The 13534-nt window shown below is 28.6% G+C and overlaps 1 protein-coding gene across 5 annotated transcripts in view; it reads left to right on the top strand.

Annotated features, from left to right (window-relative positions):
* DAAM (disheveled-associated activator of morphogenesis-like protein) overlaps positions 1-13534 on the top strand; it is a 297495-nt gene that overhangs the window by 96727 nt on the left and 187234 nt on the right. For 2 of the 5 annotated variants that reach the window (XM_067049898.1, XM_067049902.1), the window contains exon 1: positions 10643-10745. The exons of the other annotated variants lie outside the window; for them this stretch is intronic. In XM_067049898.1, the coding sequence (XP_066905999.1) occupies positions 10725-10745 (21 nt within the window). In that variant the 5' untranslated portion in view covers positions 10643-10724. Of the gene's footprint in view, positions 1-10642; positions 10746-13534 lie in introns of those variants that run through there. 5 annotated transcript variants of the gene reach the window in all.

Here is a 13534-nt window from a genome sequence, read left to right as displayed (position 1 = left end):
ACATTGTTTTCTGAAATACGTACATAAATATATAATATATAATTTATGTATACATATATTTTTTTCCTTTTCCTTAAGAAGTAAAAAATAATGTTAACATACTATTTAAAATCTTCTGTACTTAATTTTTTGTATTTATTAATTAATAAATCTAATAAAACATTCAATTGAAAACTGATTGGTTTGATGTATCATTAACTAATTCAAACTTTTAGTTGGGAATGTCGAAAAAAATATTAAAAACTCTAAAATCAAAAGTTATCATTAAACCAAAGGTTGAAATATTAGATTTATAAAATGTTATATATTATCCGATATTCCTATGGGTCTTAGTTTTACTGTGAAAAAGTACTGACATCTTGTACTACTATAGAACATTAACCTCAAACCACTGGGTCACGAATTTTCGTGAGGTATAATAATTGTTTCCATTGGAAGCTCTCATTAATTGTTTTGTGGTTTACCGTATTATTGTGTCTAAATATATAAGAAATTAGCTATTTTTTTTTTATTACGTACATCTTAGAATTTAAATTTTTTCATGTTATCTTTCAATTCAAAGATAGTATTCCCAATCACCACTCGGAACATTATCTGACTTAATATTTAACATTTGTCGATGGTCAAGTATTTTTTAGAATTATTAAAATTAAAAATTATTTACTGGTTGAAATATTTTCGTTATAATTGTAACTCAACAAATTACTGGGATATTAAAATTTTTAAATTTAATTTTAAAAATCTCCATGTTACTACTTTTGACAACATTCTGGTTAATGGGTTTTCTTAAAAATGTTTATAGTTCTGAGGTTATGATTAGAGATGACTCTTACGTTGAGTCAAGGAAAAGCTCATTGGCGCAATATTGCATTACAAATGTTCGAGAAACAGCATTAAGGAGCATCCTAAATGATTTTTCGAACTTGTTCGATGACTACTTTTACTATTAACTAGTATTTATAAACAAGAAGAATTAATTTATTATATCTATTTAGTGGGAACATTTGAAGAATTGTGAAAAAATATCTTCTTTTCTCTAGTTATTTAATATTTAGTTAATTTTTTAACCTATTTGATCAAGGATGTATCCGGTATGTAATTTCAATATTAAGTTCAAATTCACAATATTATTCATTTGTTGTTTAAAAAAAAAACAAACCCATTTCTATTGTTTGAAACTTATTGTATTCGTGGTAATGTTGAGAGCAGAGTATTTTTTAGGTGTTTTCCATTTTAGATTCCAAAATTGAAAATATATGAGCTTGTTGTTGAATATAATTTTTTTTTTAAATCTAAATCTATTTCTAGCGATTAGTTAATGTAACTTTCTCTCCTTCTAGGTAGTATGGTAATTGGTTTTGAACTCGATCCATTTTTATAAGGGCCACATTCAGCGTGAAAAAACCTTTATGCTATATGCATTATTCATGATGTTTTTAAAATTCTAAAAAAAAAAATATTTTCTAGGGATCCCTCAGAAACAACCCCACAAAATATTGGATTTTTATCAGAAAAATTAGTATCAAGTATACTGAAAAATTCGAGTTTTCATTTTTAATAAAACAAAACTATATATAAAAAAAATCGATTTATTCTTCAAAATTTATTATTCTTTTGGAAAACTAAACCATTTACTTATAAATAAGGAATTGACCTAACATTCTTTTCCTCTATGTAATGGGCACCTGACCCATCAGTTGGAGGAGAACTAATTGGTTGAGCGTAATTTTGGCCTATTCATCTCCTTGCATAACCGTAACTTTACTTCCTTATCACGGGCTTAACTTGAGACTCTACTTGGTTTGTAGTGGTTCAGCTTTTTTACTTTCACTTAAATATATATGATTATATACTTAGCAGAATTATTATAATTGTTAAGAATTTGAAATAAAAGTTTGAGTTATAATAATAGAAATACATTTCTTAGGTTCTTTCGAGTCCAAATGAGCAAGTTCTCAAAGTGGTTTGTGAACAAGCTAGCTGTACTTACGAGGCTATACCTCTCCCTCCACCCATAATCAATTGATAAACAAAACATAATAGTTAAAAGTTATAATTTTGCATAAAGAAAATGATTTGTTTAAAAGAAAAATATAAGCGAGATCTGAGTGTATCGAAGGTCAAAGTTCGTTGATAAGATAGTTGTTATTAAGTTGATCTAAAATTAAAATTTTTAAAAATTAATGAAATTGTGACAAAATAGGTAAATAGACATAAGCTAACCTTATTAATAATTAATATGATTCCCTATACGGTCCCCCTATATGATATTGTTTCATAAGGTCATTTGAGTTACTAATGACCTGGGCAGAATTGTCTGCAAATAAGTTTTTAAATAATTGGATGTGAGGTGTAAATTTTTATTTAATGTATGTTAAATTATTGATAATGATTTTAAGATTGTTACAAATGAATGTATTATAAAAGCTGTCAATTATTTTTTGTTCTTAAAGATGGCCGAAACGTTGGATTGTTGATTAAATAATAAAGAGTGTTGATACATAAAATGGTTACAAATTTGTTTTTTAAACAATGGTAAATATATATTATTGAAAATATAGGAGAACAAGTGAAGTGATAGTCTTCAATTCTATTAAAATCATGCTTTCAGCCTTCAAAATATTTTTTGAGTCCCATAGTAAATATGTTATGCCTCGACCAGCAACTGTTACATCCCATAAAAAAATATTTCTTAATTTTTCTGTTACTAAGGGGTGACTAGTGTTTTAATTTTTTTAATCTCCATTTTAATATTGTTGCAGTAAGGCTTTATAATTAATATATAATAAACCATTATGTAATGTACCAGTATAATTTTAGAAAATGTCTGTTATTCATATTTGAAGTGAACTTCAATCTTTAATTTTAATGTGTTATGATCTATAAATTTATGTGGTGATAGGTATCGATGAGCTCTACTTTGTTGAACTATTCCATTTTCCAAATTCGCCTAAAATATAAAAGTTTAATTCTCAAGTATATTTTTATAAATTATGCTGATATTAGATAAAAATTGAAATTTTCGTCATGAAGATTATTTTCTTGAGATTTTTTCCGTTACCGAGCCCTCTTCTACTGTTGAAATAAAATTGGGACGGAAAAAACTCTTTATGCTTTGTGCGCCCCCAACTTTAAATCAAGTCTGGAATGTAGATGTAGAATATGCCGCTGGAAAGCTGGACTGATTTTAGAAAATATAATATTTTAACATTGGAATTCGTAGAAGGTAACAGAGAGTAACGGAAAATGCATTAACTTTACGGACGAGAATGGTGGGCAAACAAGTGATGATAATTAATTTCAAAAGGTTATGTTTTACTATCTGTATTTTATTACACTTGGCTTTCATGTCTATAAATTAAAATATAGTAAGATGTAGTTAGTCATCATGAATTATAATGAAAATTCTGCAGAAATCAATTTCTGATCAAAATGTCGTATGTGAAGGTTGTGTGATGCAACAAACCACATCATATTTTACAACTTTTTTGTACGCACCAACGTTTCGCCCCACTTTGCGGGGTTAGAATCAAGATAAAAAAAATTCTAATCCCTTTTACAATTTTCTTGTTTGTTTTTTAGCCTTTATATAGATATGGAGAGTGTGGCTAAATGTTGATTTCCAATAGATAGTTTTGTACTTATTAACAAGTCCACTATTTCCTGAAAACGATGGTTTGTAGAAACCATGAAAATGCTCTCATTTAACATAAATATATGAAACTTTTGCTCATATATTCAAAGAAGTTTAAAGACTAATAACTATTTACACTCCCACAATGGGGCCTGCTCGTGCCAGTGAGACTGGCTCACTTCCAGGACCATATTTGTTGTTGGCTCCCTCGCGTGTTGAATAGGGAATCGTTGGCCTTTGACACGGAGCTATGGCATACCCCCCGCAGTGGTTATTGTCCAGAAGACGCTCCCAGACAATGATCCCCCGTAGCCATTATTTTCTGTTTACTCTCCGGCATACCTAGATCGTATCTTCCTTCAAGGCAAGTTCCACTCATCCTTTCGCTCAGACCGCTAGCTGGTTCTGCTAACACCGCCCTCTATCAGATGGGATGCTCCGTCATTATCTAGTCAACTAGAACAATGGTTTCAGCTTGGTCATTCCAGACAGCTGGTGACGAAACCTCATAATAAATGGTTTCTTTGAGAAGAGAGTCTTTTATTTTCAAAAGAAACCCACATTGTTGCTACTAATTATCGCCCTCTCCGCCCATGGCTGGATTGTGCGGGATAAAATATCAACTTATTTTCTTTTTGTACCAGCGATAACTGGATTGTACATCTATCTTCGTTTCACTCTATGCTAAATAATTATGATTTCCAAGTATTACCGTGGACTGTGACCTGTCGACGTTTATGCCTTATCTCAAAAAATCGTACAATAGTATTTGAGATAAACTTAAAAACTTTGGGTACAGTCGGGTGAAAGTACGTTTTCACCCGCCAAAATTCAGCAGATGCACGTTTCCGACGTTAAGGTTAACATTAATTTTATTATTTAGGTCAAATTTCTATGACGTAGGACGATTATTGATCTACAAAAAGTGGATCAAAACGCACTAAATTTTTCTCTACCATGCTAAAGCGTATTAAATGGAAAAAAGTATGTTAAGTGGAGAAATATCTTCTTCTTTTACCATGTTAAAACGATATAACATTGTCATTTGATTGCGTTAGTATTGTTTTGGATGTTATTAAAACTAATAAAACTATGCACGACAATAATAATAGTGTAATGGCAGTTGTCAATTAGTTCATCTTGATTCTCTTCCTTGCAAGTTAAAAGATCAAGAAGACACTCTAGTAGCCAAACCTTTACACAATTTCTACTTAGGCTACTAACAACTCAGTCAATTTAGACATGTTGTAATAAATTACTTTAATCAAAACTTAATAGTACACAATAACATGAAATTGTGGAAGGACAGGTTATAAAACTTGTTACTCAGAAAATCCGCTAGGAGCTCTAATGCATTTAACATGGCTTTAAATAGGGCTGCTCACAATCCTATACTTATATCATTTAACATGGTAAAACATTTTACATTTACCACATCATGAATATTCTTTATATTGAGTGTTTGACGGTGAAGAAAAGTTGTTGACATAACCCAACGAAATCAAAACTTTTTCAGTCGATCACAAATTTTCGAATGTCGTTTAGGAGTTTTAATTTCCTCAGGTTTGTATTTTAGTCATAAATGCTATCTTACTTGTTATCTGTTCAAAGATTCAAAGGAGGTATTAGACGTATTAATATTTATTAAAGTTGAAATTCATTAAGTGTATTACGAAGCTTTTTATTATGTTTATCTTCGTAAGTGTTTTCCGTGTTATTAATTGTTCAATGAAAAATGAGCGACAACTTAAGGCTTTTCTTGAATAAAATGAAGAGGACGAGTGGTACATCTTTAATACACATTTTGGTAGGACTTAGACTAGAACTGTTTTATAGTCTATGTTAACATAAATATTATATCAGGACTGCCTATTAGACTATTCAACATATTATTAATAAAAGTGATGCATTTAAAATAAGTTGTATCAGAATTAGAATCTCAAAACATTCTTTATTTTCTCAAAAGTCCAACGTTTCAACCAATGCGCCCATCCTCAAGGACAATCAATCACAAAACAGCTTTAATTATATACTCACTTTTAGCAATTTTAACAATTAGCAATATTATTAATGAATAACATACCTTAAAAAACAATTTACACTAACATAAATTATTTAGACAATTTTTCTGCTGGCTATTCTGCCTAGGTCCCTAGTTTCTGTAATAATTACCCTATGAGATAATAAAATATTGGGGAATTGTATTAATTCCTTATTAATAAGCTATCCATAGCTTAAGTCTAATTGCTTATTGTGTCACTGTGTCATTAATATTAGACTTTTAATTTATAATCAATTTGACTCCATTCTAAATATTGGTATAATGATATGATAGCAAGGTATAATAGAGTGAAATTGATAACAATTAAAAGTTTAATATTTACGAAATAATGATAAAGTAAGAAATTAGATTTAAGCTAAGCATAGCTTATTAATAAATTAATATAATTTCCTAATGTTTTATTATCTCATAGGGTAATTTTTATTGAAACTAGTGGCCTGGGCAGAATAGTCTACAGAAATTTTTTTAAATAATTAATAAGAGTGTAAATTGGTTTGTAAGGTACGTTATTTATTAATAGCATTGTTAATTGCTAAGATTGTTAAAAATCAATTCATAGTAAAAGCTATTATGTTGTAGATTTTTCTTGATGATAGCTGAATTGGCCGAAACGTAATTTTGAGAAAATAAACAATGTTTTGAAACTTTCATTTGGATACCATCGATTTTATTTAAACAATGATGCGTCATCTTTGATAACAATATGTTGAAGAGTCGAATAGGCAGTGTTGATATAGAATATATTTTAACATTACTTTTTTTTATAAATTATAGTTTTAAGAATTGTCCTACTCAAATCTTTTATTCTATATCATCGGTTATGAATGTCGGATTAGTTAACATTTTTGAAGTTAATCAAGCTTATAAAAAGATTTACCCAGCGGGGCAATTACAGTTCTGACATGACTTCCCTTGAGATCCATTCTTATACAATAACAGTGGGTGGAAAATCGGGTTTCGACTTGTGAAAGAAATTATGAAAAGGAATTAGGGACACTCCTGAACCGTGTCTACCTTGTCTCTGCTCCGTAATGAAGACGTGGTCAAACACTGTGGTTTATTTATTTATTTTTTATATTATTTCATAACTTGATGCCTGCTTGTACTTAATAAATGTCGATTGCAGTTTTCTTAAAGGTATTTTTGTATTGAAAGGACATTTTACAAATTCATTTCAAAAGTGGTTGGCAATTTATTAATAAATTGTCTCAAATGCCATAATTACTTTGCTTGTATTAATTCATATTTTTCAATTCAACAATTGATTATTATTTCTAATTTTGGCACCTTTATTAACTTTTTATTAAAATTGTTTAATTTTAATAGTGTAACAATATTAATTTTTGTTCTTCTATTTCTTTATATATTGTATGAATGAATATTGGAACACTAATACTTAATGCTCTTAATTTGTGGCAGATTGTTTTAATTCTCCTAAAAATGTATATATAAATAGTTATATTTAAACTAACGCACTAATAAACTCACTCAATTAATAATGAGCATTACTTAATTACTAATATAGCTCGTGAGAAAATTAGTTATAATAAAGCAATGAATATTACTTACATTGATATAACCTTTTAAGGAAATTAATTTTATTCTATAAATATTCAATTTATAAAATAACTCTTGATTATTTAAAATATGAGGAGAAAGGATGGTTTGGGATGGGGTCAGTAAAGATACATAAATAAGTAGAGAGAAATGCTTTATTTAGCCATGCTGCCCTAATGCAACGAGTTGTAATAACACACAGCGTACCCAACAATCCATAATTGGATATAATACAATACATTACCATTTTCCATTGGTCAATAATTAGCAATAAACTAAATACATTATTCTCCCTCTTTCACTCCTTCATACCTCTCATCTCCAGTGATTCGCAACAACTGTTTTATCAATTAAGCAAACTAACTAAATTTAAAGAAATCATCAATAGATAATAATGCATAAAGAAAACAGATACAAAACAATCAAAACAGTAGTTCACTAAAAAAAAAAATAAAATGAATTTAAAAGGAACTAATACATAAATTTAAAAAACATATAAATGAATTAAATGATTTAGAACACACAAATAAATAGGTGAAAAATATTTTATTTATTTGTATTTGTAAATGAATTTCAGGTCTTGTTCAGGGCTGGGGAAAAAAATAATAACAAACAAACTTGGAGGTATACATAATAATAAATTAGGTAGATAATAGATGATACTAATAAAAAACGAGTCGTCCGTAGCTCAGATGGTTTAGGCACAACTCTTAGCAATATAAGAACTACCGGCGGCGCCGAATCCAGGCTGGGGCGTTGATTTTTTCATTAAATAGCGGTCCCACAAAATGAAAAACTTGACCCCCCCTACCATGGTAAGAATAGGTTGGTAACCTGTATAAACCCTCCTCCCCCTCCCACCACCACCCACAACCCCCGTGTATATCAGAAATGACCAGGAAGGGGGTCATTAAAAAAAAACAAAACAGATACTACTAAAAGATAAAATATAATAATGTAAAGGTAAGACTTATACAAAACAAATGGTAAAAAAAAATCTTTTAAAAGTTTGACAGTGCTCATGTAAATAAAGAAATAAACATAATGAAAGGTGAGGAAAGAAATGTAAATAATAAGACTAATTGAAATTAACATAATAAAATATGTAAGCCATGATTAAAGATATATAAACAGTAAGAAAAAAATTTAAACAATCAAATGTGTGAATGGAAACGATATACTTAATATACTAACGATATGCTACAAACGGTAAAAGATGCGCAATAATACATACTTTCTAATTTATATTAGTGCCTTGTATTAGATTTTTTATATTGTTATACGTTTGAAATTCAACATATTTCTTTTTGTTTTAAAAGTACTAGCCAAGTGGATATTTAAATAGTTTAAAATCTTCATGAAGAAAGTTTTATGTATTACAAACTAGGCCATGTACCATAAGTACCAACTAATAATATTAGTCTTGAAGTTTTTACTTCTTAATTCCTTTAATATCACAAATAGCCTTTCCTATTATGATATAAAAGGGTTAATGCTTTTACGTATTTTGTATTCAAGGGTTACCGTCTTTGACCAAATGGGGGCCTCGGGCACTTTAAAATAAGTCCCTTTAGAACAGTGAACTTATTTTGTGAACAATCTTAGATTATCAACAAAAATAAACAATGAACATTTAAAATCATTACTTTATTCAATATTTGAAATATAACAACCATATTTAAATATTTAGAACTCGTTTTGATTTTTGATTTAATCTTTAATTACTTCTTTGGAGTGTATATAATACTTCTTTAAAAACAATTTTTATCTATGGGTATCGATGATAAACTCTTTTATCCATCTTGAAGCATTTGCACCTCAGTCAATTCACAATGGAATGCTGGTACTTATATTTATGAACTAATTATATTAGATTTTATTATAAATCAGGGCCCTGATGGTGAACAAAAATTCATATTTAATAAGGATTGAATATTGATAAAAATCTATCTTGTAAATTATTTTTCAAAAGGGAATTAAATAATGTTGAATCTGGTATGTAAGAATGGAAATGAACGGTATATTTTTTCCTCGAAAAATGTTATAGTTTTATTTGTAGCCTCAGATAGATCAAGTGTTCTTAAGTGCCGGCAGAGAAGATGAGGGAAGAGGGAATAAAGGCAATATTTTTTGCAAGGGGCGAGTATCTCTGCCCCTCCCCTAATATTCCGTAGTCATTCATTCAAGAATAAGTCATAAGAAAAATGATTTTTTTTTTTTGTTACGTACTATTTGTTTGTTGCAAAACGATACATGCAGTACCGAACAGAATAATTTTAAAATATATTATCTCTTAAAAACATTGAGCTAAAAGATATACATATCGCTTACTAAGGGATATCAATAATAATAACAAATGTAATAACTGATGAAACAGGCATATCTATTTCTTAAATAACATGAGAACTAATATCTAATAACGAGCTACAAAACGAATGATTTTATTTTTTTTGAAAATAGTATTTGCAAATCCAAATTCCTAGGGTTTTGTACTACTTCTGAAGTATGGAGTATTTTGCGGCATATACTATCTTTTATGTATCTGATTTTTGTATTTTGCTGCTTAAATTGTTGAAAGCGTCATTTATACTACACTGTCATTAACCCAATTATTTCTTTGCTGGCTAGAGATACAGTAGGGGTATTCACGATATTTAGTTTAACGTGTTAAATGGAAAAACTTATGTTGAATGGAGAAATATTTCCTACTTTTACCATGTTAAAACGATATAACATGTAACATGGCTGAGATTCTGTTATTAGGTCTATTAAATGGAGAATGTCGTCACGAAACAGGCCAGCTGAGCTTATCGTTTTATTTGTTGTGTTAGGTTACTTACTCCTAGATTGTGTTTTGTTTTTTCTTTTGTCTTGTGTTTTGGACTTTTTAAAAAATATAATCAGTGGCCACACGTTTACACTTCTACTTTTCACTTATTTTAGTCATGTTGTAATAAATTACTGTAATCAAAACTTAGAAGTAAACTATAAGAAGAAGTTTTGTAAGGAAAGGTAGGAGCTCTTATGCATTTATCATTTAACATGACTTTAAATAGTGCTGCTCACATAACATTTAACATGGTGAAACTGTTTACATTTAACACAACATGAATACCCCCTAGTATAGGTAAATGACTTATCGCTTCCTTTTTGGCAAGGAGTGGATTTAGAAAAATACTGACTTTTAATGGATAGGAGTTTTGCTGATTCTGTATTTTGCTTTTCCTTTGCTGTAATTAATCCATAGAATTTTCTTTTTATGTAGGAATATTTTTTCTTCTATAGTATTTTCCTACTTCTTCTTATACATTTACTGAAGGACAGAGCAGTCCCTTAGGTATCCCTTAGAGAAGACAGCAGCTGTCGTACGCGAGTCGGCCCCCACCTGCAGCCCCACCTGTTCCCCCAAAGCCTCCTCAGTACCGCACCTTCCTTCCTTGTGATAGGTATGGCTTGACTCTCTCGTCGGCAATGGGAAAGATACACGTTGTCGTAAGTCCATCTTTTTTTTTTATTAAGCATAGATCATAATAATTATTATTTTAGCTGTTCTAACTGGTAGTTTTTATTCACCAATTGTTGTACTATTATCTACCTAGATAAATATATCGAATAGGTCAGATAATTTTTTGAAATCAATTTTTTAAAATTAATCGTTTATTATCAAAATAATAAATTATTTGTCATTAAGCATATTCTTGGCATGGGAACATTACTTGGGTGGCACCATTACTTTAGAATATTCAAATCTAAGCTTCTTATAAATCTATAACAGTATATTACTAACAACCGATGGTTTGAATCCTTATCTAACAGGTGTTATGTTTTGACAAAAAAATCTTGTTTAAATGTAAAAAATAAACAAATTAATATTAATAAACGGCCAAGGAAATCTAACGAAATTGGGAAGCGAGATAAAATTCACTGTTTTTTTTTTTATAGTCATTTTTCGTTCTTGTATTTTAATTTAAAAAAAATATTATCCTTATTTTAAAAATGAAACTGATCTAGTTCAAAATCCATTTTTTTCTCTCAAATTCTGTTTATTTCAGCCAAAATAAATAAGTAATACCAAGAAACATATATTTTCTTATATTATACATAGTTTTTTTATTCACTGGATACAAGTTCATCTTTTTTCAGTGGCAGCTGGTATACCGATTTAGTTTTTGATAATAAATGTTATTTATTTATTAATTTTATAACAAATTTAAGTATTTATAAGAACATACTTATCGTGATTATGAAAACTGAATAAGTCATAGTCATTAATTTTTTTAGACAATTTCAAGTCAATCTACTTATTCAAGTATATTTACATTAATTCTCTAAGGTGTGTCTATTTCTTTAAGTTAGTTTATTTAGCAATTTCAATTTTTTTTTATACCTGAAATATTCAACAATTTTTTCGAATTTTATATAAAGTTTTGATTTATCTCATTTATTTTATATTTTTTCTAGTTAGTTTATTTAGTGATTTTTTTTTCTGCGCTTTTCTTAACCGTGATATTAAGCATTATTAGAATTTCGTATAAGTATAAAGGCACCGTTAGTCTAAGGGTTACAAAAAAATAATATAGCGTTCTAAGCTGTTTTGTGAACAGCTTTCGATTTTTTTCTTTACAATTCAGTTTTTATTGTTTCGAACAGGTTTGAAAGTCAAATTTGTATGTTGTAACAATGTTTTTTTCCTTTGTAAATTACTCTATGTTTAAAAGAACAATGGTTAAATATCGATTAAACCTAGCCATTAAAATCCAGAACAATAAATTTAGTATCATAAAACAGAACAATGATTAATTCCCTAATCAGATTTGTTCTTTATACAATGATATAATTATTAATTTTACCGAATAAATCAAAATTAACACGTATTTTTATTTTGACGATTGAGATGTTTATAAATAAAATTATTATTGTTATTATTAATACGTTATAAATTTTGGTGATTTTATATATAAACTTTAATTAATTAGTATAGGAACCTCTGTTAATGACCTAAAAGATTCATTAAATTTTTTGGGGATGTTTACTGCATAAAGTGAGGACATTTTTTTGGAGAGGGGGGAAGGACTTCGTTTCTGGACTTCTAACTGATCTAACTGCTTTGAAAAGAGCTTCATTGAAAGGTCAAGCACCAACTTTAAAAGAAAAAAAAAAACTGTGGGAGCTTCTGAAACTTTCTCAGGTTATTTGGGAAGTTAGGCGATCTCGTTGTGAAAGCCGTTTTGAAAAGAATGAGATGATTTTTTTGTTTCTTATTTATTATAAAAAGTATAATTTTGTTTGTTAGCTATGTGACTAGAATAGCTTAAAAAAAAAATAGTAAAATATATAATTGTAAATAAAAATACGTTTTTTGTATTGAAAAATCATATGATTTATTCCAAACAATTTTTAATACAAAAATGAAGTTTTTTTTTTTTAATTTTGACCGAATAGTGAATCCCGAACCCGAACCATTCGTAAGCATTACAGGTGTTTAAAAAGAACTAAAGAAGATTACTTCTGTGTTGAGAATGTGAACAACATTAAAATTTCACTGATGCATTGTCAGATAAGCTTAACAGCCATTTTAAAAACAGTTAAATTTTTATGGGTTAAACGATTGTATTGTTGCTGGGCAATATGGGTATTATCTTTCATTAAAGTATTGAACTATTCTTTTTAGTGCGCGGAAATATTGATTTGTAATGCAATTTAAATAATTGCCACAGGACACAATCTAGACCGGTATTTAATATTTCAAGTTCCGTGTAGGCACTAAGGACAAATTTTAAGTAGATTAAAATTATAATTAACCATTGTAGTCACGCCTGGCGGCATAATAGAGCAAGTGTTGGTTGTAGAATTTTAAAATTACTCATAGTCGATTTTTTAAATGTATTAATTAATAATATTTAATAAAATAAAATCAATTAACACTAAACGTTGATTGAATTGTAAACTACAGTTTAATCTTTATGGAAGGATTATTTGTTTCAAAGTATCATCTTACTATCTTCCTTGTTTAGCAAACTGTTGTGACCCCTTTTATACTTCAGTTTGTTGGAAATATTATCATCTTAAGTATAATGATATAAAAACATAAATATTATTCTATCATTTTCTTACATTATTTTTTTTTATTAATTAACTTTGTTTTGGTAAATGCAAATCTGTATTTGTAATTCAGATTAAGACTTCGGTTTGTTATTATGGAGGGAATTTCGGCTAAAAGCCGACAAATCACAATTTGGGAAAAATCATTAAAAAAAAAATAAAATAAAATAAAAAAAAAA

Source organism: Halyomorpha halys, unplaced genomic scaffold (genome assembly GCF_000696795.3).
Source record: "Halyomorpha halys isolate HHAL.00 unplaced genomic scaffold, Hhal_1.1 Scaffold675.1, whole genome shotgun sequence".
NCBI lineage: Eukaryota > Metazoa > Arthropoda > Insecta > Hemiptera > Pentatomidae > Halyomorpha > Halyomorpha halys.
Note: the sequence above shows the minus strand (reverse complement) of the source record. Positions and strands in the feature narration are given on the sequence as shown.